General features: G+C 34.4%; 1 protein-coding gene across 2 annotated transcripts; it reads right to left on the bottom strand.

The window, feature by feature from the left end:
* Positions 1-3,180: 3,180 nt before the first annotated feature.
* On the bottom strand, positions 3,181-19,420 carry ZFAND1 (zinc finger AN1-type containing 1). Of its 2 annotated transcripts, none has more exons than XM_003759675.4 (8): positions 19,010-19,420; positions 14,324-14,366; positions 10,168-10,207; positions 7,740-7,867; positions 7,556-7,647; positions 5,233-5,354; positions 4,129-4,284; positions 3,181-4,029 (listed from the first exon to the last, which is right to left on the bottom strand). In XM_003759675.4, the coding sequence occupies exons 1-8, from the start codon at positions 19,062-19,064 to the stop codon at positions 3,859-3,861; spliced, it is 807 nt and encodes a 268-aa protein (XP_003759723.1). In that variant the 5' UTR covers positions 19,065-19,420; the 3' UTR covers positions 3,181-3,858. The 2 variants fall into 2 exon arrangements, with proteins under 2 accessions (XP_003759723.1, XP_003759724.1); XM_003759676.4 differs by having other exon boundaries at positions 3,859-4,029; positions 4,129-4,263.
* Between the last annotated feature and the right edge of the window lie 6,092 nt (positions 19,421-25,512).

The raw sequence follows: 25,512 nt of genomic DNA, 5'->3' as shown, positions 1-25,512 counted from the left end.
AAAATTATACTCAATAAATGACTTTTAAGTGAAGAAATAAAATTTAACTAGAAACTAAATAACAATTGTATGGGTCAAAGAACAAACTGCAGAAACAATAGAAAATTTAATCAAAGAAAATAACAAAGAATAACCTACCAAAATTTTTTGAAGTACAACAATGGTTAACCTTAAGGGGGAATTTAGACCTCTAAATACATTCACAAGCAAAAGATAGAAGAAATGTCAAAAATTAGGTATGCAACTAAGAAACCAGAAAGCTAGCGTAACTGGATAATTTTAAGAATTTTTCATTAAGGCATCCTTGGTGAGAATACTGATCAAATCTAAAGCAACAAAAAACATTTAAAATATGAGTAGTCATGACCAAGCCCACATCCATTTCAGGACTGCCTCTTATGAATTTAGCAAGGTATTTTTATAAATAGCTACTCCTGTCTCAAAGATGACACATGAAAGCTCATAGGATGTTCTCTTCCCTCCTCCTTACTACTTCCAGAGGGAATTTTCCCTCTCTGTTCACTCACTATTGCTAATACTTATTAACAACTCATCATTTATCCAATAACTCTGTTCTGCTACTTTCTCTTCTGCCATCTTAACACTAAAGAATCACAACTCCTTCCACTTTTCATTCATTCCCTCTGCAAATCTATCCCTCTTCTTACAGCAAGTGCAGCCTATGCTGTGCTAGAATCTTTGCTCGCCTTGAGACTTATCAGTAACTTCAAAATTCTTATGTTCGAAATTTAGAGTTCATTTACTTTAATTTCTGTTTATAAAAAGAAAAATGAGGAAACTAAGTCCTAAAGAGATAGTCAAGTCATATCAGAACCAGATAAGAGAGTAGTAAGTAGCAAAGCCAGAATTTGAACTTAGCATATACTATTCTAAATCTTACCTTTTCTAGAACTTACCCTTTTCCCTTCTAGGAAGAAAAGGGGGACCTCTTTTAACAGTGCCTAACATAGCTAAGATTTGTTTGAAAGATTTCCCCACGATCTTCTAGGTAAAGGGCAACTAGGCAGAAAGTGAAAAGTCTATTCCCTCCCCTGGACCTGGATTCATAATTATCAACTTGGAATGAATCTGGATTTATGAAGATCCCTAGGCCTTAGTCAACTGTATTTTCAACTGCTCAATGTCTATATGAAATAATTTGATATCAGCATAAATTTGAATGGACATTTAGAACACATTTCAAAGATCTGTGATTTCACCAGTGTGGCTATTTAAACTGAGCCACATAAAACATACTTTTTTAAACATAAATAAATGTAGACTCTGCTACAGACAGCTTTGCAAGATTTTTCATAGAGAATGTTTTTGTTGTTCAATCACTTCTTCACAACCTCATTTGGAATCTTTTTTTTTTTTTTTTTTTTTTGGTTTCTTTATTTTTAATACACATTGTTTTATGAATTATGTTAGAAGAGAAAAATCAGAGTAAAAGGGAAAAACCATGGGAAAGACAAAAAAAAAAAAAAAACAAACAGAAAAAAGAAGTGAACAATGTGTTTATTTACATTCAGTGCCTTTATTTCTTTTTCTAGTTGCTAATATTTTATTTAAAATCTTTGCATCAATATTCATGAGGAAGATTAATCTGTAGTTTTCTTGCTGTTTTGGTCCTTCCTGGTTTAGTTATCAGTCCCATATGTGTCATAGAAGGAATTTGGCCATACTCCTTTTTTACCTATTTTTCCAAATAATTTACATAGTATTGGAATTAATTGGTCTTTAAATGTTTGGTAGAATTCATTTGTGAATCCATCTAGCCCTAGAGATTTTTTTCTTAGGGAGTTCATTGATGACTTGTTCAATTTTTTTTCCCCTGAAAAGGGACTGTTTTAAGTATTTTATTTCCTGTTGTGAATCTGAGCAGTTTATATTTTTGTAAATATTCATCCACTTCAGTTAGATTGTCAGACTTGCTGCTACAGAGTTGGAAAAAATATCTCCTAATTATTTCTTTAATTTCTTTTTCACTGATGTTACCCCCTTTCATTTCTGTTTTTTTTTTCTTTCATTTTTCTGATCAAATTAACCAAAGGTTTATCTATTTTGTTAGTTTTTTCATAAAACTAAGTTTATTAGCTCAATAATTTTCTTAGTGTCTTTTATTTCTCCTTTTCAAAATTTCTAATTTGCTATTTTTAATTTGTTCTTTCTCTTTTTTAGTTGCATGCTTAATTCGTTGATCTCTTCTTTATTTTATTTATGTAGCTATTTAGAGATATAAAATTTCCCCTAAGAACTGCTTTGGCTGCATCCCATAAATTTTGGTATGTTGTCTCATTGTCATTTTCTTAAATAAAATTATGGATTGTTTCAGTGATTCCTTGTTTGATTCACTAGTTCTTTAGAATTAGATTATTTAATTTCCACTTGGTTTTTAGCCTACCTTTTCCTGGCTCTTTGAATATAATTTTTATTGCATGATGATCTGAAAAGGAAGCATTTACTATTTCTGCCTTTCTGAATTTGATTGAGATTTTTTTATGTCCTAATACACGATTAATTTTTGTGTAGCTTCCATATACTGCTGAAAAAAAAATTCCTTTAGGTTCCTATTCCATTTTCTTCAGAGGTCTATCACATCTAGATTTTCTTGAACCCTATTAACCTCCCTAGTTTCTTTCTTGTTTATTTTATGGTTAAAATTGTCTAATTCTGAGAGGGGACAGTTTGAGGTCCCCTAATAGAATAGTTTTCTGTCTATTTCTTCCTATAATTAGCTTAAAATCTTTTCTAGGAATCTGCATGCTCTATCTACCATTTGATATCTACACATTTAATATTGTTACTACTTCATAATTTATGGTACCCTTTATCAAGATGTACTTTCTCTCTTTATCTCTTAAAGATCTATTTTTACTTTTGCTTCATCTGAGATCAGAATTGCTACCCCAGCTTTTTTTTACTTCAACTAATGCATAAATTCTGTTCTAGCCTTTTACCTTTAATCTGTATGTGTCTCTCTGTCAAGTGTGTTTCTTGCAAACAACAAATTGTAGGATTCTGTTTTTTTAACCCACTTTGCTACTTGCTTCTATTTTATGGCAGAGTTCATCCCCTTCCCATTAGCAGTTATGATGACCAGCTCTCTATTTCTCAACATCCTATTTTCTCCCCATATAGACTTTTATTATTTTTCTACTGTGTCTTTATTTTTTTTAACCTATTCCACCTACTACCTTATATTCTATCAATCCTTCCTTCCTTCTCTTACCTTTTTCCCTAGCGTTTCTGCCATTCCTTCTATCCTGTCCCTTCCTTTTCTTGTCTTCTTTCTCCTCCTCCTGCCTTTGGGGTTAAATAAAATTTTAAACCCAACTGAATGATTAAGTTATTCCCTCTTAAAGCCAAAACTAATGAGATCAAGATTTTGTACAGGAATGTCTTCCCCACCCCCAATATTTGGCATTCCTATTACCCTCAACCTGACTCAACAGTGCCACTGTAAGATTCAGATAAGGTAACATATTATAAAACACTTTGCAAATTTTATTGTTTATAATTATTGTTCCTATATCTTCTCTTTTATTACTACTTCTGATGATGAAGTTTTAGATAAAGAATTACTCTCCATTACCAAACATGATCTAATTGCTATCTATGTGTACATATATATATAGTGATGCTTAAAACTTGAATTTGCTGAAAAACAGTTTTCAGCCCCAAACTTACTTTCATCATACCTACAAAAATATTTTATATAAAACTCATTACAGAGTGTATCATTATCATAGTCAAACTAAGCTTAAAGCATCTTTCTTTTAAGAGTACATAGTTTTAATTTAATAAATTAATTTAAGAATATTGTTTCCCTAATGATTATGGGTTGTCCTCGAATGGCTACTTTAAGTAAGAATCAGCATTTTCCAAAAATTGCTCTTCATTATTAAGATATTCTAAAATTATATTTCCACCATTATATAAAGGACAATCTTCCTTGGTAATATATGTGTCCAAAGATTGATCTGAAGGTAAGGCTTCTCCTGTTGCAATGTTACACAATCTTAATTTCTGTAAAAGAGACAATAAGACAACAATTAGCAATCATACTTTGAAGAAAATAATCTACTAATTTTCACAAAAAAATTATTACAAATTAGTTAATACTACCTTAGCTGTTGCTTTGTTGTTCTCATTTTTAAGATTGGCTAATGAAGCTGCGAAATCCACCACCTTGCCAATACTCCATTTACAACAAAAGAACATGGGCTTGCTTTTCTCCTTGCTCCCTTTAGGTAAGAACACCTGAAAATAAATTCTTTCTGTCTGCAAAAATAAAGTTAAAAAACAAACAAAAAAAAAAAAAAACTCAAAATGCATTTCCTTTGGCCAAGAGAATGCTACTTTTTAAATAGGAAGAGTGGTTTGAAGCCAAGGAGGGAAAAAAAGAGAGACAGTATAATAACTAGATGAACCCCAATATAAAAGGGAGTTTTGTCAGTGACTATCAGGTTTTCAGCAGAGAAATACTGGGAATTAATGTGTCCTTCATCTAGGCTTTTAATGACTTATTAAAATCATTCTGAATAAAAGGTGACATTTCTCCTTCCAGAGCAAAAACCACAACAAAAAAGAAAATATGAGCTAACAACTTGCATTTCATCCAAAGGATAATAATTTATGTTAGAACTCATTTTTGATTCTAAAAAGGTTAATAGAGAAGTAGGGTTCACTTTATAGAAATTCACTTTGTAACTAGTTATGTGGGAATTATCTCTACCTATACCTTAAGGAAGGGCCACAGAATATTCATGCTGAAAAGAACCTTAGAAGTCATAATATAACCCCTATTGCTTTTAAAAGTGGGATAAATGAAGTCTATAGAAGTTTCATGATTTGTCCAAATATAGAGAGAATTAAAAGTAAAATATAGATTCAAACTCTTGATTTTCAGGCCACCTACAAATTCCTGCTTCTTCCCTCATCTGTAGTAGATGAAGTCTTTTGACTTCTAATCATAAAGAAACGTCTATATGTAAAAGTTAATTATTGCTACAAGAAAAATCCATTTAACAAAAAAGTTCAAGTTCAAATAGGACCATTTACTTTAAACAAGAGAAAAATAAAATTCTAAAATGGTTAAATGTGGACATCTCTCTTACTTGTCCACACACATATGCTGAGTACATATACCTAGAGCTCTAAAGTTTAGTAAGATCCTAAGATTTGCTGTAATGCAGTAACACACACATTTTAAAAACATCTAAGTCCAACCTGTGGCAAAGAGTTATCTCCATCAGCATGCATTTTTAATTTCATCAGTGCAACCTTTGCTGCAGTTTCACTGTTCCTTGCACCTCTGCGCCCTTTACTTACTGCAGCTCCTTTTTTAGAATCTGAAAAATAAGAAAATTTGTACCTGTTGAAATTATCATAGGTTATATTTTCTAGTTCCACTACAAGTTCTATAAATTAAAACACTAAGACTCACCCACAAATAGTCTATAATATCTTTTTAGAGACTAAAGATTCTATATTTACTAGGCAGGTGGTGCAGGTAGTAAGGCCATAACCTACCTCTGAGGAAAATTTCTATTGAAATCTTCATTATCTTGTGCAGGAATAACAGGAGAGTTTGCATAAAGCAGAGATTTTGCAATGTTGCATATTCTTCTATAATGGAAAGTCCAACTCTGACTTGGTTTCTTTACTGCCCATGCGCAAACTACTTAATATCTTAGATTCTCAATTTCCTTACTCATAAAATAAGGGGACTGAATGAATTTTAATACGTCTTTTTTCACTTCAAAAGAGTATGATCCATTTTTAGAAACATGAGAAAAATAAAGAAAATATATACTTTACTTTAAAAATGCCATATCTTTACAGTGCACAGAGTGCTGGATCTGGAGTCAGAAAGAGCTGGAGTGAAAATATGGCCTCAGAAACTCATTAGCTGTGTCATCCTGACTAAGTCACTTACCTTCACTGTCTCAGTATCCTCATCTATAAAATGTATACAACAGCATTTATCTCCCAAGATTACTCTGAAGATAAAATGAGATAATATTTGTAAAGTGGTTTGCAAACCTTAAAGCACAACATAAATACTATTATGATGAGGACTATCATTATTTTCATCCTTCTCCAGTATGACTCATCCATATTTTTCACCTATTCCATTTATGATTAATGGATTCTGGAAGGCATCTGGTTAAGGGTTAGGAGTTTTAGGGTCAGGGTTGTATGGTCTTCACAATGGCATCTCAAACAGAGATGACAGGATTATATGTTTAGAATTGAGAGGAATCTCAAAGGTCATCCTGTCCAATTCTCTCATTTTAGAGATGAGGAAATAAAGCTCCTGGAAGCAAACGATTTATCCAAGATCACAAAGGACCTAAAGAACAGAGTTGGGATTTGAAGCCTGGTTTTCTGATTCTAAATCCAATCTCTTCTCACAATACTATCTTTAGCCCCATGTAACAGAAATTGAGAGCTAAAAATAATTTAACAGCCATCTAAAACACTGAGGTCCCTCCAATTCTCAAATTCCATGACTCTGGAATTTCAACCAAACTAAGCAGTTCATAACAGATAACATGAAAAGGATAATCCATGCAATTTTGAATCAGAAGTCCCACTTTTAAGAACCATCTAGTGATGGTTCTTCAACCAATAAATTAACAAACATTTAATTAAGCATTCTGGAAGTGCCAGTATTTTACCAGATGATGGGAATAAAGAGAAGAAAGTTTTTAACAGGAAGCTCCCATTAGAGAGAGCGAGTCAAGTACATATATAAGTATAAATAAAACAGAAACAAGGTAACCTCAGGGGAAAGCATTAGCAATTGGTTTGAGTAGGAAAGGACTCAGGAAGTTGGCATTTGAGCCAAATCTTTCATATACACTTCTTTCTCTCTTATAACACAACTGTTACCACGATATAAGCCTTTGTCACTTACATCTGGACTATTGCAATAGCAGGTTTGTTGGTCTCCCTGCTTCTAGTCACTCTCCACTCTAGTTCATTTAGCTGCCAAATGTGTCTTACTAAAATACAGGTGTGCAGCCCATATTCAGTAAACCTAGTGGCTCCTTAATACCTACAAGATAAGCTATAAACTCCTCTGACTTTTAAAGCTTTTCACAACTTAGTCCCTTCCTACTTTCTAGTCTTCTTACATCATACTTACCATTCCCTTCCCTTTCTCTCCCACCTCTAGCCTCCTTGTTATTCCTCAACAGACACTTCATTTCCCAATTCTCCCTCTTCACCTCTGCCTTTTGGCTTTCATTGTGCATAACTTAGCTTAGTTCTACCTTCTGCAGCAGGCCATTCCCCCTCCTCCTGAAATCACCTTCCACTTACAATGTATATCCTGTTAAGATACAAGTTGTATTTGCATAATGACTTTCACACTAAAATATCAGCACCATGACAGTATAAACAAGTGTTTTTGCTTTTCTGCCAGTGCTTAACAAAAGCTTTTTGAAAATCTCTGGAGCAGATTTCCGAAGCAAGCAAGAGCTCTAAAACCAGCAGACCATACAAAGTAAAGGAAATCAACATAATAAAATACTTTAGATCTTACCTATGATATCTTTAATAAGCTGCTGTGTGACAGCCATTCGAGCCTGAGGAACTTCCAGTTTTTCACATTCATGGTCTGACTGGTGCCGGTGTCTACACAAAACAGAAAAGCAGACACTGTTAGATTTCATAAACTTGTACAGAATCTAAAAATACCTGCAATCTTTGAATGGTTCAAATATCACCTCAGGCAAAAATTCTTCTCACAGAAGGGACATAACACCGGCACAAGCTCTTTTCCACTGCAGTCTTTGTATGAACATGGGTAAGATGAATGGTCATCAGTCTTCAATCTCTCACTTTTTATGTTCAACTAGAAATACAGAGAAGAAAAAAATGTTCTCATAATTCACAAAGATAGAAAATACGATTTTATTTAAATCCATTTTGAAGAGATACTTATAGTAATAGCTTTATTATTTTTATAAATGTCATCTTTTGGTCAGCATCATATTTATATGCTTATTTCATATTTTTTATTTTAATTCTTAGAAGACAGATCTTTTTACATCTAATAAGTTAAATTATTACACACCCAGCAGATGTTTAAAACACTTCTTCTAAATTGAAGCAACCAGGAAAATGTTTTTGAAGAATCATTCCTTATATGCTTGTGCAAAGAATAACTAACTAGCTTGGTACATTAAACTTTCAAATTCTCTTAACAAAGACTAAAATGTGTACGTATATGTATAACCAGCTATTGTGTGTGTATACACACACACACATATATATTTGTGTGTATATATATATATATGTATGTATATGGGCGTATTACTGTGTATGTGTGTGTGTGTGTGTGTGTGTGTGTATCTATGTATGTATGTATGTATGTATATACACACACACACACAATAACCAAAGGAAATATTCAGCTCCATTTTATATTAACTTCTTTTGTTTTGTGAAAAACTTACTCCCAAGGGATTCAAAGACTGTAGTCAAGTTGATATCTCATCAATCTCAAAATAAGGACACCAAATAAGAGATTAACTATACTGGTTTCGTTCTCCTCCACTCAGATTAAACCCAGTGTCCAAATTTTTAATTACATGATTTTAAAAAAATTAAATGTCTTTGAAACATAAAAATGTAAAGACCATTATAAAACTCCACTATCTTGCATACTGAATTTAATACAATATCTCACATATTAAGCTATCCCTCCATAAAAATACAAGGTGGTAAGACACAAGAAATACTCCCTTACTTATACTCTATCCTCATTCAAATCTAGGCATTAGCCAAATCCAAGAATTTAAGAAAACACTAATTGGAAAAAATGGGTAACCACAGAGATATTTTTCATCCCAACTTTTCTACCTTGGACTCTGGACTTAACATCCTTCTTTGATGGTTCTACTAACATATATTCTGCCTTCAGAACCTGAAGTCAGAATAAAGGTATAGTTAGAAATAGTAAATTGCATGAAGGAAAAGAGATCAACATGGACTGATCTAGAAGCTGCTTAGGAAATATAAGAATTTTGTTTTTCCCCACAGTGAATATTCAATGTATTTAATGAAAGTGGTATTGACTGTACCATTTACTTAGCATTTATTTAACTGTTTTTGTTCTTTTTTATGTTCATAGTTTGTACTAAGTCAGTCAACTTGTTCTGGACATCCTATTCTGCTTTTCCTCCAGTGGGCCTGAAAATTCTGTCTTAGGTTTGAAAGTCTATAAAAGGAACACTCATCTGCCTGCACTGTTCCTATTTCTTCTTATAAAAAAGAACTTAACTGTCTTTTCTTCTCCACTAGATTATAAACTTCTTGCAGGTAAGAACTAAATTCTTAGATCTTTTTGGTCCTACCCAGAACATCTAGCATGGTGTTTTGTACATAGCAAGTCTTCAATAAATATCTGTTGAGAGATAGATTATACAGTGAAGAACTAATATCCAGATGTTTCTAAAATCTATACTGATCTGGCATTATATACACATAAAATATCCAGATCAAAAATTTTATTTTTCATTGTTAATCTGTTTTTATATACTGTGCTATATAGAGACTAAAAAAAATCTGTATAGATCTGGGTCAATAAAAAACCATTTATTTTCTTGTGGACTTTGTCAAAGGTAAACACAGGGCCCAAATCTTTAGGCAGACATGCAGCATGACATAGTATAAAAAGTCCTGAAAAAAAGTCTTGTGACTTTGGTTCTGGTCAACTCCGCTACTATGTGACTTTGGCTTAATCAAGTTACCACTCTAGGCTTCAATTTCCTCATCTGAAAATGATGGGTTTCACCAGATGATATTTAAGGTTCTTTACAACTTTGAAATGCTCTATTTTTAAAGTTGGACTCTTTAATTTGTACATGTACAAAACAAAAAACTCTATATGCCAACATATAAAAAATTAACCTTTCTTAAAATGAACATCAGCAGAAAAATAAAGGTCAGAGAAAGCCAGTTTTTCACATATATCTTTATCTGGCCAAATTTTATTTAGTGTTGGGGGAAAAAAAAACTATAATTCCTAATCTCCTAATTATTTTCCAGCCTTTTTATTTAAAAAAAAGTTTATAATCATACCTTAAATAGAAATATGTAAGAATGTTTTAAAATGAACTATGGGAAAAGAGTTAACATACTTATCCATACCTCAGAACAGCCATGAGATTCCCTGCTTCTGTGTTCAAGACTTAAACCAAAACCAAAAAAAAAGAAAATCAGAAAACACAATTTTAACTGTTTAATATTAATTTTTTTAGATATTTTGCATTTATTTTGCTCTTACCATACATAATGACTTTGAAAACCACAAAATAACTATTTATGCTGTGCTGAATTTTTATTTATTTTGTCAAATATTTCTCAATTATATTTTAGTATAGTTCGGGCCCTAGTTGGGATTTTTGCAGGTGCAAGGTTCATACTTTTGATGTATAAGTAGTCTCAGGGTTATGAAGGCTTTATAAATTTGTATTATATAATTTATAAATTCTACGTGAAATATATTCTCTATTATATAATTAACGGTCAACTTCAACTCTCCTATATTGTCTTTTTTTGTAAAAAATTGAAAACAAAAAAATGGTATCTTAATAGTAGAGCCAGTAACTGGTCTTATGATTTCACTAGTAAATGGAATACCCTCTGACCACTGCAGGCCAGTACCTTATTTTTTTTTTTTTAACTTAAAACTTAAATATAAAATAGGTCAAAAAAAAAAAAAAGCATTGCTATGTGTACAGAATCTGAGGATTCAAAATATAAAATACATTTCCATCTCAAGAAAGTCTATATAATAAATACTACACATTGTGTTCAGCTTTGAACACAATCTTTTCTTTGTTTCCTTTTATTCTCTGATGTGTACTTTTTACTTTATTCTTTTTTTTTTTTTGCCTTCTCCACTCCTTTTCCCCCAAAAGGCTAAAGGTTAAAATTAAGGGGAAGCATACACAAAAACATATATACACAAATACATATAATTATACATATATATATATATATATATATATAATCATTTCACACATACATTCATATGCATCTACTTAGATAGATAACATCCATTAACTCACCATTTCCTACATCATAGCAATATTCCAACCTTATAGTCTAGTTATTTTAAACAGTCTAAAACAATATTGATATGGCTGACATACGTGAAGTGAATCCTATTTTTCTCTTTTTAAGTTTAACTTCAGCTTTGTCTGAGATCTTGATTACTACCCGTTTTTTTTTAACCTAATAAATTCTACTCCTGATATTTACTTTGTGTGTATCTCTTATTTTCTATCCCTCATAACTCCTCTACTTTATTTCTACCTGCTACCTCGTCCTATCACTTAACCTACTCCCTCATATCCATTCCACTAAGAATCCCTCCTTTATCCTCTCTCCTTGCCTTTTTTCCTATCTGAATGTGGAAGAATGTGTGTGTGTATACATATATATTTATACACACACATATACATATATATTATTCATTCTTTATTCCTTTCCCATTAAGACATATTTCTCTCTAAATGCATGTTGTTCTCTTTAACTCAGATCTGATGTGAGTGGGGTCCCCTCTAAAAATCCTCTCTCCCTTCCCTCTTTTATTGCTTTTAGTTCTTTCTGAATTTAGAAGACTTTTATATCTTTCTAAATATATATGTATTGTCCTCTTTTTAGACAAACATCATACTCAATTCTAAATTTCTTAGTACTTAATTTCTAATGAATTTACATTTCCAAGTATAAAAAGTAAATATTCTGTCCTTAGTGAGTCTCTTATAAGTAGACTTGATGTTTACATTCTATTTCTCTTGGATCTTGTATACTAAATTTTCTATTAAGTTCAGGTTTTGTTTTTGTGTGTGTGCAACAAAATCCTGAAAATCTGGGAATTCATTGAATAGCTTCTTTTTTTAAATTTAGAATTATGCTAAACTTTCCTGGATTTGTTTTCAGCTGCAACCACAGTTCTTTTGTTCATAAATCTAATTTTCTTTTTTGGGGGTGGGGGGGGGTGAAAATATGGCTCCACCATATTTGAATTTTTTTTCCTTGTTCTTATATTTCTTCTTTAAGCTGGGGATTTCAAAATGTGGCTATGATATTCCTAGAGGTTTTCCTTGTAGCATTTCTTTCAAGTAGTGATTGATGGATTTTTTTCTATTTCTACTTTCCCCTCTTGTTTTAAAAGTTCAGGACAATTTTCTTAAATAATTTCTTGTATTATTTGTATCAAGATACCTTTTTTGATCGTAGCTTTCAGATAGTCCAAATATTTTTGTTTTTCCTTCTTGATCTGTTAACACTTCAGATCAGCTGTTTTGTTTAGAAGATATTTCAAATTTTGTACTTTTTTTTTCATTTTAAAAATATTTTATTATTTCTTAGTCTCTAACTTTGCTGGCTTTCCATGCCCAATCTAATTTTCAAGTTGTCTTCTTAAGATTCTAGATCTCCTTTTTCAGTTGGTTGACTTTTTCCCCATAATCTTCTTGTTTTTCTTGGATTTATTTTATTTAAAAAAAAAAAAAATTTTCTCAATCTCTCTCATTTGGTTTTTAGTCTTTTTTTTTTTAGGTCTTCTATGAATTCTTTTTTTGGGCAGTTGATCATTTGACATTACTCTTTCGGAGATATAAGAGTTTTGGTTTTTTTTTCGTTTTTCTGTTTCACTATCTTCCTCTGAAGACAATCCCTAGTTTTCTCTACTCCCATAATAACTTTCTGTGGTTGGGTTTTTTTCCTTTGCCTGCTCATTTATTTTTTCTTAAACAGTAATTTGTTATTATAATAACTTCTAATTCTGGGGTGTAGAAGATGGATTTCTGTCCTCAAGTCCTTCAATTCTCCCTTCTGGTCTGGAACCAAAACTAAGAACTCTTCCTCCTATAAATGCCCACAGCTAGCAACTGTGGCTTTTATTGTCCCTTATCAGCAAAAGTTCCCTCAATCTTTTCCCACTCAGAAACCCGACTCCCAAAACTGTCCTAGAGGTGAAAACACCTGTGGTTGAGCTCTAGGCTATCTTCTAACCCAGCTGTCCCAGGGTTGCCTCTTGCTGCTTTGATGTAGCCTGAAAGTGTACACTTTCATTGGGTAAACCTCAATTCTGGGATTTTTTTCTTAGGAGGATCTTCTCCAACCCTTTTGCCACAATTCTTCTTTATTTGTGCTGACTTCCATTTGCCCTGAGGCTCTATTTTGTCTTGTTTGTGGGGGAAATCTGGAAAGCTCAGATTTTCTGATCTATTCTACCATCTTCTCAGAATTTTATTCCTAGTCTTTTAACTACTGAAAACACTAAGAGATTAAATGACTTACCCAGGGTCACAACGCTGGTATATGTCAGAGACAGGAATTAAACCCAGGTCCTCCTAGTTTCAAAGTAAAGATCATGCCTCTCTTCTTAATATTTACAGCAAAAATTGACCATTATATATCACCTCTCATTTGTATGCCTTATGGTATTCTACTTTGGGGGTTTGAACTTTGTAAATATTTTCTTTTATTGGTTTCATTAGCATATACTCTGCTTTTACATTTTAATTCTAGACAAAAATCTAGACTATAGTCACAGATAGAAAACTGCATGGGGGTAAAAAAACATTTAAATACCATTCAATAGTGAAGAATAGTTCACAAATATTACAAAGCTTCTAACTTTTATCATTTTTCAAAGACCATTAGAAAAATATAAAACTCAATAATAAAGCATTAGATGGCTATCTAAAATTAAGATAATTTAATTGGAAAATAATCTATCCACCAAATTGTTTCTTGCCTTCCAATAATCCTTTCCTGAAAACTAAGTTCTTTCAGGGTTTTATTTAATATATTATTACATAAAGTGATAACTTAACTGGAAAATATTTTCAAAATACTCTGTCAATTCTCAAGTTTTGCTTTGTACACCAAAATATGTTCTTTATATCACTGGAGAGAATAGATAGCCCAGGTTTTGTTTTTATCATAATGACAATCGTCATAAACTGCCCATTTGGGGCCATCAGTTTTATACAATGTAAGGACTATTAATTATCATTGATTCTCTGTGAATGACTGCAATTCACACATATAACTGGTGTTAGAACCTCAGATAGGTTAGTAGTTCATTTGTGGAAGACAAGGGATTCTAATGTAGTACAAGTCCATGTTTTATTCCAATGAATGTTATAATGAATATTAAATGATAGCCACAAAGCACAACTATCTTATTTAAAAAATGATCTCCATTTTATCAGTAAGATATATCCTGATCGAGATCTTGACACTAATCCTCTATTTTATATAAAATACTGCTAATAAACCTTACCAAAATATTCCTGAACAGCCATCACATACAAATGGAAGAAAATCTAAAATTAAAAAAAAAAAAAAGATATTTAACTTGGTAGAACATGGTTTTGTTTTGTTATCTTATGAAAACTTTAAAAAAAAGTAATATTTCTTTGCAGGCAGATCATGCTATATATGACACAATCACATGAAACTTGTGAAAAGAAGATAATATAATTGGAACTATTAGAAATTAAGTGTCTTTGTGCTAAGAAGAATGAATGAGAAGTCAGAAGTTCTAAGTTTTATTTCCTGATCTGCTTTTTAATTTTCTGATATGATTTTCCTATTCAATAAACCACTATGTATCTCAATTATAAAAAGAAAATAGTAATTATGTGTCTCTTACCTACATCACAGAGATACTTTTATGATAAACTAAGATATAAAGAGCAAAAAAAAAAAAAAGAAGCAAAAACAACATTTGAAAAGAAGATTAAAGCAAGAGTAGATAAGAGGATAAATACTAAAGCATGGCACAGTACAGTAAGAATGATTGTAGGAATGCTCGGTATAAGTGGAGGTAAAGAATTGTTAAAGATAATAAAAAGCTTTTCAGTTTTGTTTTGAACTGCATTAGAGAACTAGTGAAGAGCCAGGACTACTGTTTTTAGGTTGAGATGATAAGAACACTAGAAACAAGGATAAACTTCTTGATTCTTATTTTGTTTCTTTTCTCTTTTTTTCTTTGCCAAAGGGAATGGCCTTTGGATTGAAACTAATAACTTTTACAAGATTAAAGGATAAAAGAAAAAATTAAGAAAATGGATTCTGCAAACTATAGGTCAGGATTCTTACCTTTTATTCCTAGCAAAATTACAGAAAGTCTCATCAAACATTTTATAAAGGAGCACAAAACTAAGAAACAAGAGGCCAAGAGCCTCATGGTTGGGAGTCTCTTTCTTAACTCCTCTCTTGGTTTCCTTTAAGTTTCAGCTTCTACAGTCCTATCTTCTACAAGAAGCCTTTCACAGTCCTCCACATCCTTAGGGCCTTTCCTCTGAAACAATCTCCAAATTATCCTATCTATAAGTGTTTGGAGATAGCTGTTTTCATGATTTCTCTCCCAGGAGACTGTGAGCTTTTTGAGTTCAGGGACATTTTTCCCCCTCTCTGTATCCCTATCACCTAGTACAATGCTTAAAATATAGTAAGTGCTTCATAAATGCTTCCTAATTTATTTCATGAATACCTTCAAGAAAAGGACAGGCACTAAATCACATCACAAAAAGAAAAATGATTGTTTTGACAGGGAACTGGTTTCTAAAGTTGGCAGTAATTTCTAAATGAACTATCAGAAAAACACAACTAATTTTCTGGAGTAAAGATCAAAACTAATGACAAATTACAAAAATTAAAATGAAAAATATGGCATGCCAATTTTACAAAAGAGAAAAATTTGAAAAAATTCTATCTATTGATAGAATAATACAGAAAAATAGAATAAATCTCAAATGAAAAACCGCTAAGTGATGGCAGTAGGCAAAAAGTCTGGAAATGGCAAAGAGGAATTGGAAGCATGCCTGTTTCTAGCTCAGTGTTGGGGAAAGGGGAGAAAATGATATTCAGCACTGGAAAGGATAAGTCAGGAATGCTGTGTCCTCTAGAGGGAGCTAGCTTTCCGTGCTTGCAAATAGATATTTAAAAAGGTGAAAAGAGGTTAGGATGAAGGGAAAAGCATAAATCATAGATGTTCCAAAGGATACAACAATGTAATAAGGAGTGAAGAACAGTAAAGGAAGATTTGGAAATGAAAGTGGGTAGTAGAGAGAATATGGTTTGCCTTGGCTATTGGTAACTCTGAATCACAAGGACTAATAAGAGGAAAATATAAACCTTTACTTGTCATAGGACAGAGGCAGTGCCAATTGGCTGTAACTCCTATTCTCATGAAATCCATGATGTTTAAGGCTGACATTCATCTGTTCTCTCCTTAAAAAAATTTTAAAAAGGACCTATAGAGATTCTGGGACTTGGGATAAGGACAAGAGATGCCTTTGGTTTACCTTGTGAGGGTGGGATTAGGCAGTAGGTTACAGGACAAATAAGCCTCTAAATACAATTCATTAGGTCCAATGCTGAAGCCTCATCTCCTCAGCAAGTACAGTAATAGAGAGTCCAAAGAGAAGGTAAAGGACAAGAACCTTAGAGAGAACAAAGCCTCACACCTGCCTGAACTAGAAATGGTAATGGAAAGCTGTAATACTGCTGTGGTGGCTAAAGTTAAGTTGGTAGAGCTGCTGAATGATGTTTTAGATTCCAAGGCAATAGGTTCTGAGCAAGAAAGCCTTTATGATCCTTTCCCTCAGGAGGGGAGAGGCTGGGATAACCACTCTTACAAGTAAAACAATGGAAACTTTGATCCCACTTCAGTTTTTAATAAGAGGGATGGCAGTTCCTAGAAACAACCATGCTTTTTTACCTATTATTGTCAGATAATGATATGTAGTTGGGTGAATAGTTTATAGAGTTAATTCTTGGATATATATTACACATATTTCCTTAATGTTGAGAATTACTTCATAAACTGAGATATGAGGTGAATTTTTGTAATTCTGTACAAAGTGAATGTTTATTCCAAGATTATGCAATAGACAATTAATGACATGTTGCTCTGTCTACAATATGTAGTTCCCTTAAATACTTTTCCTGTGTCTCATACTTAATTAAGAGTATGAACAAATAACTCCAGATATATTCACAAAAGGAATGTACTTCTGTACTTCATTTGAAAGAGAGGTAGAAGAAGCTACAACTTATTTGAAAGAACCTCATTCTACAATGTATCTAAGTGAATAGAAAAGAGATGACTAACACTTACTCAAAAAATAAGCGAACAGAAATCAATATTTATATGTGCCCTAACAAAATTAGTGTACTTCAAGGAACTGCCCCATAAAAAGCACAACAAAATAAAACACTTAGCTAAAACAGTTATTTTATAAAAAATGAGGATGAGAGCAGAAGTAAATTGGATTTAAATGCTACTGTTGCCTATAGTCGTAGGCTAATAGTTACTGTCAAATAGGGAGAAATGGTATAAAGATCCTATGCTATAGTGGGAAAAAACAAAAAATTCCAAATATCTGAATTTATAGTCCCAGTTCTCCCACTTATTAGCTGTGGTACCTTATATACTTAACTTTTCCAGGCTTCAGATTCCTCACCTGGAAAATGAAGGGGTTGGGCCAGATGATCTCTAAGGTCCCTTCCATTTTTAACATATTATGATTCTTTGAAGAATGTCCTAGGAAAGACAGGAAAAGGGATACTAAAAAAGTGTTAATTTTAGATTAATAAAATAAGAGTATAAATAGAAATGCTACTACATGTGTGAGGGAAACCTAGCTCTCAGTACTGACAAGTGTGAGCTCTCTGAAATTCAAAGGATTATAGCTGGTAAAAATGCATATACTCTTTGTAACTTTGATGTTGCCATCAAAGTCTAATTCCTGGTACAAAATTTTTCATTAAACTACTTCACTTAGACTTCTTTATTATAATGTAATGTGAAGAATTCAGTATAAGTTAGCTGTGAATCTTCCTCTAACAAGGAAATTTATACTTTAGCAGTGTTGTGATGACAAAATTTTCATGTTAATAAATCTAGGTCACTATTTCTTCTAAATCAAAAGCAGATTGCCTATAGTAGTTTTAAAGGGATAAAACTATATAACCCCCGACAAGATGCTTAGCATTATTTGCCTCAGTTTCCTCATCCATAAAAAAGGGGATAATAGCACTTACCTGTCAGTGTTTATGTGAGGATAAACCAAAATTTTATTTGTAAAGTGTTTTTAAAAACTTTCAAATGGTAACTATAGAAACACCAGATATTATTAAAATAGATAAATATACTATAAGGATAAGATGTTAAGCAGATTGCTTATCCTGAGCTACAGTGCCAGGATCTAATAAGATTAGCTCTATTACTTAGCTCTACAAATGCGCAGCTACTTCTATAGACCCTAGAGATCATCTAGCTTAGGGTTCTTAAACTAGGGTATGTAAATTTTAGAATATATTTTGACAGAAATATTCCAATATAGTTGGTTTCCTTTGTAGTGCTGTGTATTTTGTTCTGTGCACTGAATCACACTTCTGAGAAGTCCCTAGGCTTCACCAGGCTGTCGGTGTGTCCTTGACACAAGAAGGGCTACGGATTCTGGGCCCAAACTCTAACTTTACAGATGTGGGAGCTGAAGCCCGGAGCGCCAGCAGCTGGCTGGCGTCCCAGCGGAAGATGTAACCCGTACGGGGACTTGCAGGCCTCGGCTATTCTCACTGTACCAGCACCACTGTCGGCTTGACTGGAGAAAAGTGGGGAACAATGCAAAGTGACCCAGTAGTCAGTTTTCACAGAGAAACGCCGTAAGGCCGAGGCCGGTTGGGCCTGACACGGTAGCAAGACAGCTGCAGGCTGCTCCGCAGCAAGAACCCCAAACATACCGGCTTCGGAGCCAGGCCACCGCCAGCGGGCGGCGCTCCCCGCCCCGCCAGCTAGGCCCCGCCCCCACGCAGGCCCCGCCCCCCCACGCGGGCCCCGCCCGTCCGCTCAGTTCGGCCTTTTTTGCTACTCCGACCCTTTCTTTCTCTTCCCTTCCAACCACCCCGAGACGCCACGAGGAGGCTTAAGTTGCCTCCTAAAGCCCTCCGAGGTCACCTTTCTGCCGGCAATGCTCCACCTGGCAGTGCTTTCCAATGTCCAGCTCGGCCATCACTCCCCTCACGGCGGCCTGCAAAGCTGAACGGACTGCGGGGAGGAAAGCGAGCGGGCCGGAAGTACTGGGGCGCGCGGTGCTTTCTGGGACCGTGGCATTTCCGGCTGCTCCCGTCTTAGGCAGAATTTAAGCGATTGTTGCTGGGGGATGGAGTAGAAGGGAGTAAGGAAGAGCCCGTTTCCAGGGTTGGGAATAGAATGAGGCGGCTTCTGAGTATAGGCGATGCACGTGTGCAGGACGACTCGGCGTGGCTGGAGAACGTACCTTTGGGGCGGACCTCCCCTTGCGGGAGCGTCGGTCTGCACCGGCATTTGGTCTGACCTCATACCTTGGAATGACTTATCGAGCATCACACCCTTCCGGAAATCTTCGGGTGCTGCGCTCCTCCTTTACCGCAGACAAAGGGGAGCGCGGACCATCCCCCGCGCTACGCAGGAAAAAGCACGGACTTCGGAGTCCGACCAGATCCGGGATCTGTTTTCATGCCATCTCTTCCTTAAAAGGAACGGCCTGGACTAATTAATGGGCTTTCCGAGATCCTTTCCTGCTGTAAATCTGTGATCTGCCATTTAGGCTACTTCTCCTACTCTCACTATGTGTACGGAGACTTTCGCCTCAAATGATTTGCAAAAGTAGGGAATAAACAATAGAATTCCTCAGCTGGAAAAGTGGCGTTGGGATCCATTTGCAGTCTTTGCTCTCAAGGAGTTTACAAACTAATGAGCAAAGACAGCACACAAAAGGAAGGTGAAAAGTAGGGAGGGGAGAAGGTGCCTTCGGAAAGGAAGAGAAGTTAGGGAAATCCATAAGTAGTGCAGCCGGATTGTAGCTGCGAAAGCCCTCTTTGAGGGTTTGGACTACATGGCCCCAGCCTTCTATGGGGGTAGTGATGAGGGACAGTACCAGGGCACATGGGGTCTTGGAGGAGGACAAGGTAACCAAGTGCAAAAAACAGAGCAACTGGGGTAGTGTTTTAGGAATATTTGAGGAGAGAGACAAACCTTTTAAAAGCCAACTGGAAACACAGGAAGTAGGCATCGACACTATTGTTCGTATTTTTCTACTGGCTGTTTTCCCTTCCACCAGAATTAGTTTTAATCAGTACATTCTTCATCAAACTCAAATAATAGGAATATGAATAGGATGGAAGATGAAGGCCAGAGACGGGAGGAATTCAGCCTGTTCTGTACATCAAGTGGGAGGAATTAAAGGGTGGTCAAATTTGAAATCCCCTATGGTGTTTCAAGAATATGAACATGATCTCTTCTGACTAATTCATATGAGCTGTCTTTAAGACTTTTGTAGCTAAATATCTTCAGTTCTTTCAAATGGTGTTAATTATCTTCCTCTTTATATTGTCTCATCTCTGGCATATAGTGGTGGTAGGGGTTTAGTCTAAAACGTAGTTTCAGGGGGGGGAGGGACTGACCTGCACTGGTAGTGGAAATATCCTCATTTGGAAGTTCCTTTGAAATCACTTGTTCAATCCCCTATTCTTACTGATCTGTACACACAAACATATCAATATCCTTCCTAAAATGTGGCACCTTAATGTGAACCCAGGGCTGATGTTGTCTGACTAGGAGCACAGCATAGCAGTGCTTCATCTCTATCTCATGTTAGATATTAAAGTAGAAGCCTAAGATGGTCATTTTGGAACTACCACTTTTCAGAATTGATCCATATGAGTTTGCAGTTCACTAAAGCCCTCTTTGTGGGATACTGCAGGATGTGAATGAAAAGTGAGCACCAAATGTTGAAGTTGATGCAGATACCAGTTGTTGAGGTTTGGTCATATGGAGAATTTATAGTGGCCATTCTCCTTGGCAAAAGATAGGTTTGCTTAGAAGAGGTTACAGATAAAATGAAGAGAGAATATACACCAAGAGTGGTTAATAAGAAACAGAGTTGGGAGACTACATAGCAAGAAAAGAGGTTTTACAGGAAACTGAAGGGATGCCCATTAATTTGCAAAATGGTTAAATAAATTATGGTATGTGAATGTTATAGAATATTATTGTTCTGTAAGAAACGACAAGCAGGATGAATTCAGAGAGGCCTGGAGAGACTTATATGAACTGATGCTAAGTGAAATGAGCAGACCCAGGAGATCATTATACACGGCAACAACAAGATTATATGATGATCAATTCTGATGGACGTGGCTCCCTTCAACAATGGTTCAAACCAGTTCCAATTGCTCAGTGATGAAGAGAACCATCTAGACCCAGAGAGAGGACCATGGTAACTTGAGTGTGGACCTCAACATAGCATTTTCACTCTGTTATTTGTTTGCATTTTGTTTTCTTTCTCAAGTTTTTTTCCTTCTTGATCCAGTTTTTCTTGTGCAACAAGATAACTGTATAACTGTACACCTATATTGGATTTAATATCTATTTTAACATATGTAACATGTATTGAACTACCTGCCATTTAGGGGAGAGGTTGGAGGGAAGGAGGGGAAAATTTGGAACAGAAAGTTTTGCAAGTTGAAAAATTACCCATGCATATGTTTTGTAAATAAAAAGCTTTAATTAAAAAAAAAAAATAGAAATGAGAAACAAAAAGAAAAAAAAAGTCTCGTGCTACTTGTGTCACTATGGACATGCAATCCTGGGTATTAAGAAATAACACAAATAAAATATTAATGCCTCATATATGCTAAAAAAGAAAAAGGGTTTTAATAATGATGTTTCAAAAAGACAAGTTCCCTAATGGAACTCACAGTTAAGTAGGAGAAAGGAAATACCTCATGAGATTGGGGCCTGCCCTTAGTTTGTGGGCTAAATCCTAAAAAGAATTAGCTATGAGAAAGAGAAAGGCCCCATGAGGCATTTGAGGGAGAAGAGGAGAAATACCATGAAGCATGGTGGGAGGAACAGAGGTAAGATACCACATGGCACACTGCTTCCCCACTGGGGGGATGAGAGAAAAAACAACATGTAGCACGGGGGAAGGAGGAGAAAAACATCATGAGCCAGAGTGTTGTGATGGGCTATAACCCCAAGAAAGATTCAGCAAAGGTGGCATGAACCATGGACAGATTTAGAGGGGAAATTTAACCTCAGGGGTTTGATATAACTTGCGTTTCCTGGCTGGACACAGTGAGGTGGGGGCCATAAGGTTAAACTGATCTCCATCAGTGCCCTTCCTGTTTGCCTTAGAGCAATTCCATCATTATTTCATTCTTTCTCTGCCAACCACACCCTGTTATTCAGGACCTCATCAACATTACTGTCTAGCTGAATCACAATTTTATAGTTATGTAGATGAATTTTTTGAGTCTAAGTCTAGGTCTTTGCATTTATCTTCTTCATTCTTTTAGCATTGTCCCTTAATTCAAGTCTTCTGAGGCATGTTCAGATTCCAGTTTTGTTATTTAAGCTATTCAAATAAATTCAGTAAAAATTTTTGATTAATTTGATCCACTTTTTGATAAAAATGTCTTGGATGAATGGGAGATATGGGAATGTTTCTTGATTTGTGCCTTTCACTGTATTTCAGTTTCTAATTTTATTAGAAGGTATAAAAAAGCTCTAGATGGAACAGTGGGCAGAACACTGGGCTTGGGATCAGCAAGATCAGAGTTCAAATATGACCTCAAACACTTAATAGCTGTGTGATCCTGAGAAAGTCACTTAATTTCGTCATAAAACTGGGGAAGGAAACGGCAAACTCTTGAGTATCTTTGCCAAAAAAAATCCGATGGACAATCCACAGGTTCACAAAGAGTTGGAAATGACTGTGTCAATTGTACTGGAATTTCCTAAATTCCTAATCCTAAAATCTGTGGGTTGTCAGAGCTGAACAAAGTAAGCTAGAGATAGTAGTCAGGCACTAAACAAGTTTTAATTTCAAAGTGAGGGAAAGGGCTTTGCAAGCAAGACATTTGTGCTTAGAGCACCCCTTCACACTAGAGAGTGGGGCAGGATGAGAGTATAAAGAGATCTCAAAATTTATGGCTATATATATAACACATATAATGTACATATATACTTATACCTATGGCTATGCAGTAACTGGAGCCCTGACAATTAGGGATAAAAGCAACATCATGATAGGTTTGATTCAGAGTAGAGTTTTGTGATCAGAAACAATTCTACATTTTTGTTGTTGCTAACTGTCCAGAAGGTGTGTACAAAGGATTGTTGTTATGCCAAACTTAAGTCACTCTGGAAAACAGTGTTTTCCAATATTTTGACAACTGAATGACTGAACAATAGCATTTTTTTTTTTAAAAAGAAAAGAACAAGCTAAGGTGTCTAAGATTTTTAGTAAATGGTAACACTAGCCAGTGCCAACTTTGTCAAACAAATGAAATGATCAAAAAATCACCATTTGTTGATAACAAAATGCTTTTTGATTGATAGATTGATTTGATATAACTCAAAACAACAACAAAAATCCCCATTATACTTCATCCAGTCAGTGGTTATCTGGCCTTTGAAGAACTCCAGTCAGGGGGAACATCATAAATTAATTTTTCTATGGATTTTATTCTTAGGAAGTTTTTCCTTATATCAATTCTAAATTTGACTTTTTCAGGTTCTTCTAATTGCTTTTAGGTCTGTTTTCTTGGGTCAAAGAGAATAAATCCAATGTCTCATGTGACAGGTTCTCAATTATTTGAAGACAGTATCATTTCTCTCCTTTCTTTCAAATCTCTCTTCTCTAAATTAGCTCTCCTAATTCCTTTACAACCAATTCTCATATGGCATTGAGTTTAGGATCTTTACCATCTTCATTGTCTTCCTCAAGATATTGTACAGCTTAACAATGTTCTTTTTGAAGTATGGTGCCTATAACTGAAAAGAATGGGCCAATGTGGTCTGACCAAGACCAAGTGCAGCAAGATTATGAACTTCTTATTCTTTTAGCCCCTTAGTAAATGGTCTTTGTGAGTTTATGTCAATCAATCAATATACATTTATGAAGTGCCTATTTTGTGCTAAACACTGTGCTAAGTAATAGGGATACAAAAATGGCATATGAGTTTCTGCCTTCGAGAAGTTTACATACAGTCTAATGGGGGAGAAAAAATGCAAATAAATATATGCAAAGCAAACTACAAATAGTATAAATAAGAAATAATTTTAAAAGAAGGGACCAGAATTAAGAAAGGTTGGGGAAAACTTCCAGTAAAAGAAAGGATTTTAGTTGGGTTTAAGAAAATCCAGAGAAGTCAGTAGTCAGGAGGGAGAACATTCCAATCATGGAAGGCAGCTAGAGAAAATGCCTGGAGTTAAGACATATAGTGTCTTGTTCTTGGAACAACATCATTGAATCAAAAAATTCATGGTAAGGAATAAAATGTAAACAAACTGGGAAGGTAGAGGAGTTACATTATGAAGAGCCAAACAGCATTTTAAAAATTTGATCTTGGAGGCAATGAGGAGCTATTGGAGTTTATTGAGTAGAGGAATGATCAGAAGTGTTCTTTAGGTAAAAAATAAACAACAACAACAAAACCACATAGAGACTTGAACTTAATTAGGTTGATCTACACATAAAAGACCCCCAGTTTATCACCAACACTTTGGCATTTTTTAAAGACTTTGCTCCTTTGGCAAAATCTCCAAGAACTCTGAGTCACTTCTTCCAAATGAAGAATGATAATAGGATAAGACTTTAGAAGACTGATGCCAACTGATATCATATAATTTTAAAATCCAATGATCTTCCCAGACTTGATGCAAGGTACTGTGTCAGGATCCAGTTACTATGAGTCTCTGTGGGACTTAGTTGTTCTGAAGTTTCTCTTTCCTTTATGTAATTATCCTTAATTTCCAAAATTTCCTGGATATTAGTGTTCAATAGATGGACTAAATCAATGAGCATCTTCCAGTCAGTCATTTAATCTCCTGGAAATATTCTGTTTTCTGATCATGATTACTTATTCATGATATATTTTTTTAACTGAAGTTAAGCATAAAAATATGCTAACCTATTTTGGTACCTTTGGCAGTAATGCTAAAGCACATCATAATTGTCATATTTAGATTCTGAATTGGTTCAGTAACACCAATTATAGATATTTTAGTGAAATTGAGATAATGGCAGATATTATATGCAGTACATTTAGAGTCTTTATATCTCTCTGATTTCAAAATTGGTGCTAAATGAATTGTTGGGAAATATAGATAAAATAAGAAATACCAATTGTGTAGCTAAGTCTATTTACTCTTTTATCTTATAATATTCCAAGGTTTTTTAATGAAAGAGTAAGATAAATTAATAAACATTTATAGAACATGTTTTTAAAGACAGAGAATGCTTTAATTCATAAATTAACTAGAACAAATCACTTATTTCCTAAGGTGAAAACACTATTTTCCTAATTAAATTATCCAAAACTTTAAAGTTTATACTGTGACTTGAATTGCAAGAGAGGAGGCTCTTTTAGTGGTTTCTAATGGCTTCCAAAGTTTTGAAGTTATTCAAAAAG

This window comes from Sarcophilus harrisii, chromosome 1, assembly GCF_902635505.1.
Source record: "Sarcophilus harrisii chromosome 1, mSarHar1.11, whole genome shotgun sequence".
In the NCBI taxonomy this organism is placed as follows: Eukaryota; Metazoa; Chordata; class Mammalia; order Dasyuromorphia; family Dasyuridae; genus Sarcophilus; species Sarcophilus harrisii.
This window is presented reverse-complemented; position numbering and strand designations above follow the sequence as displayed.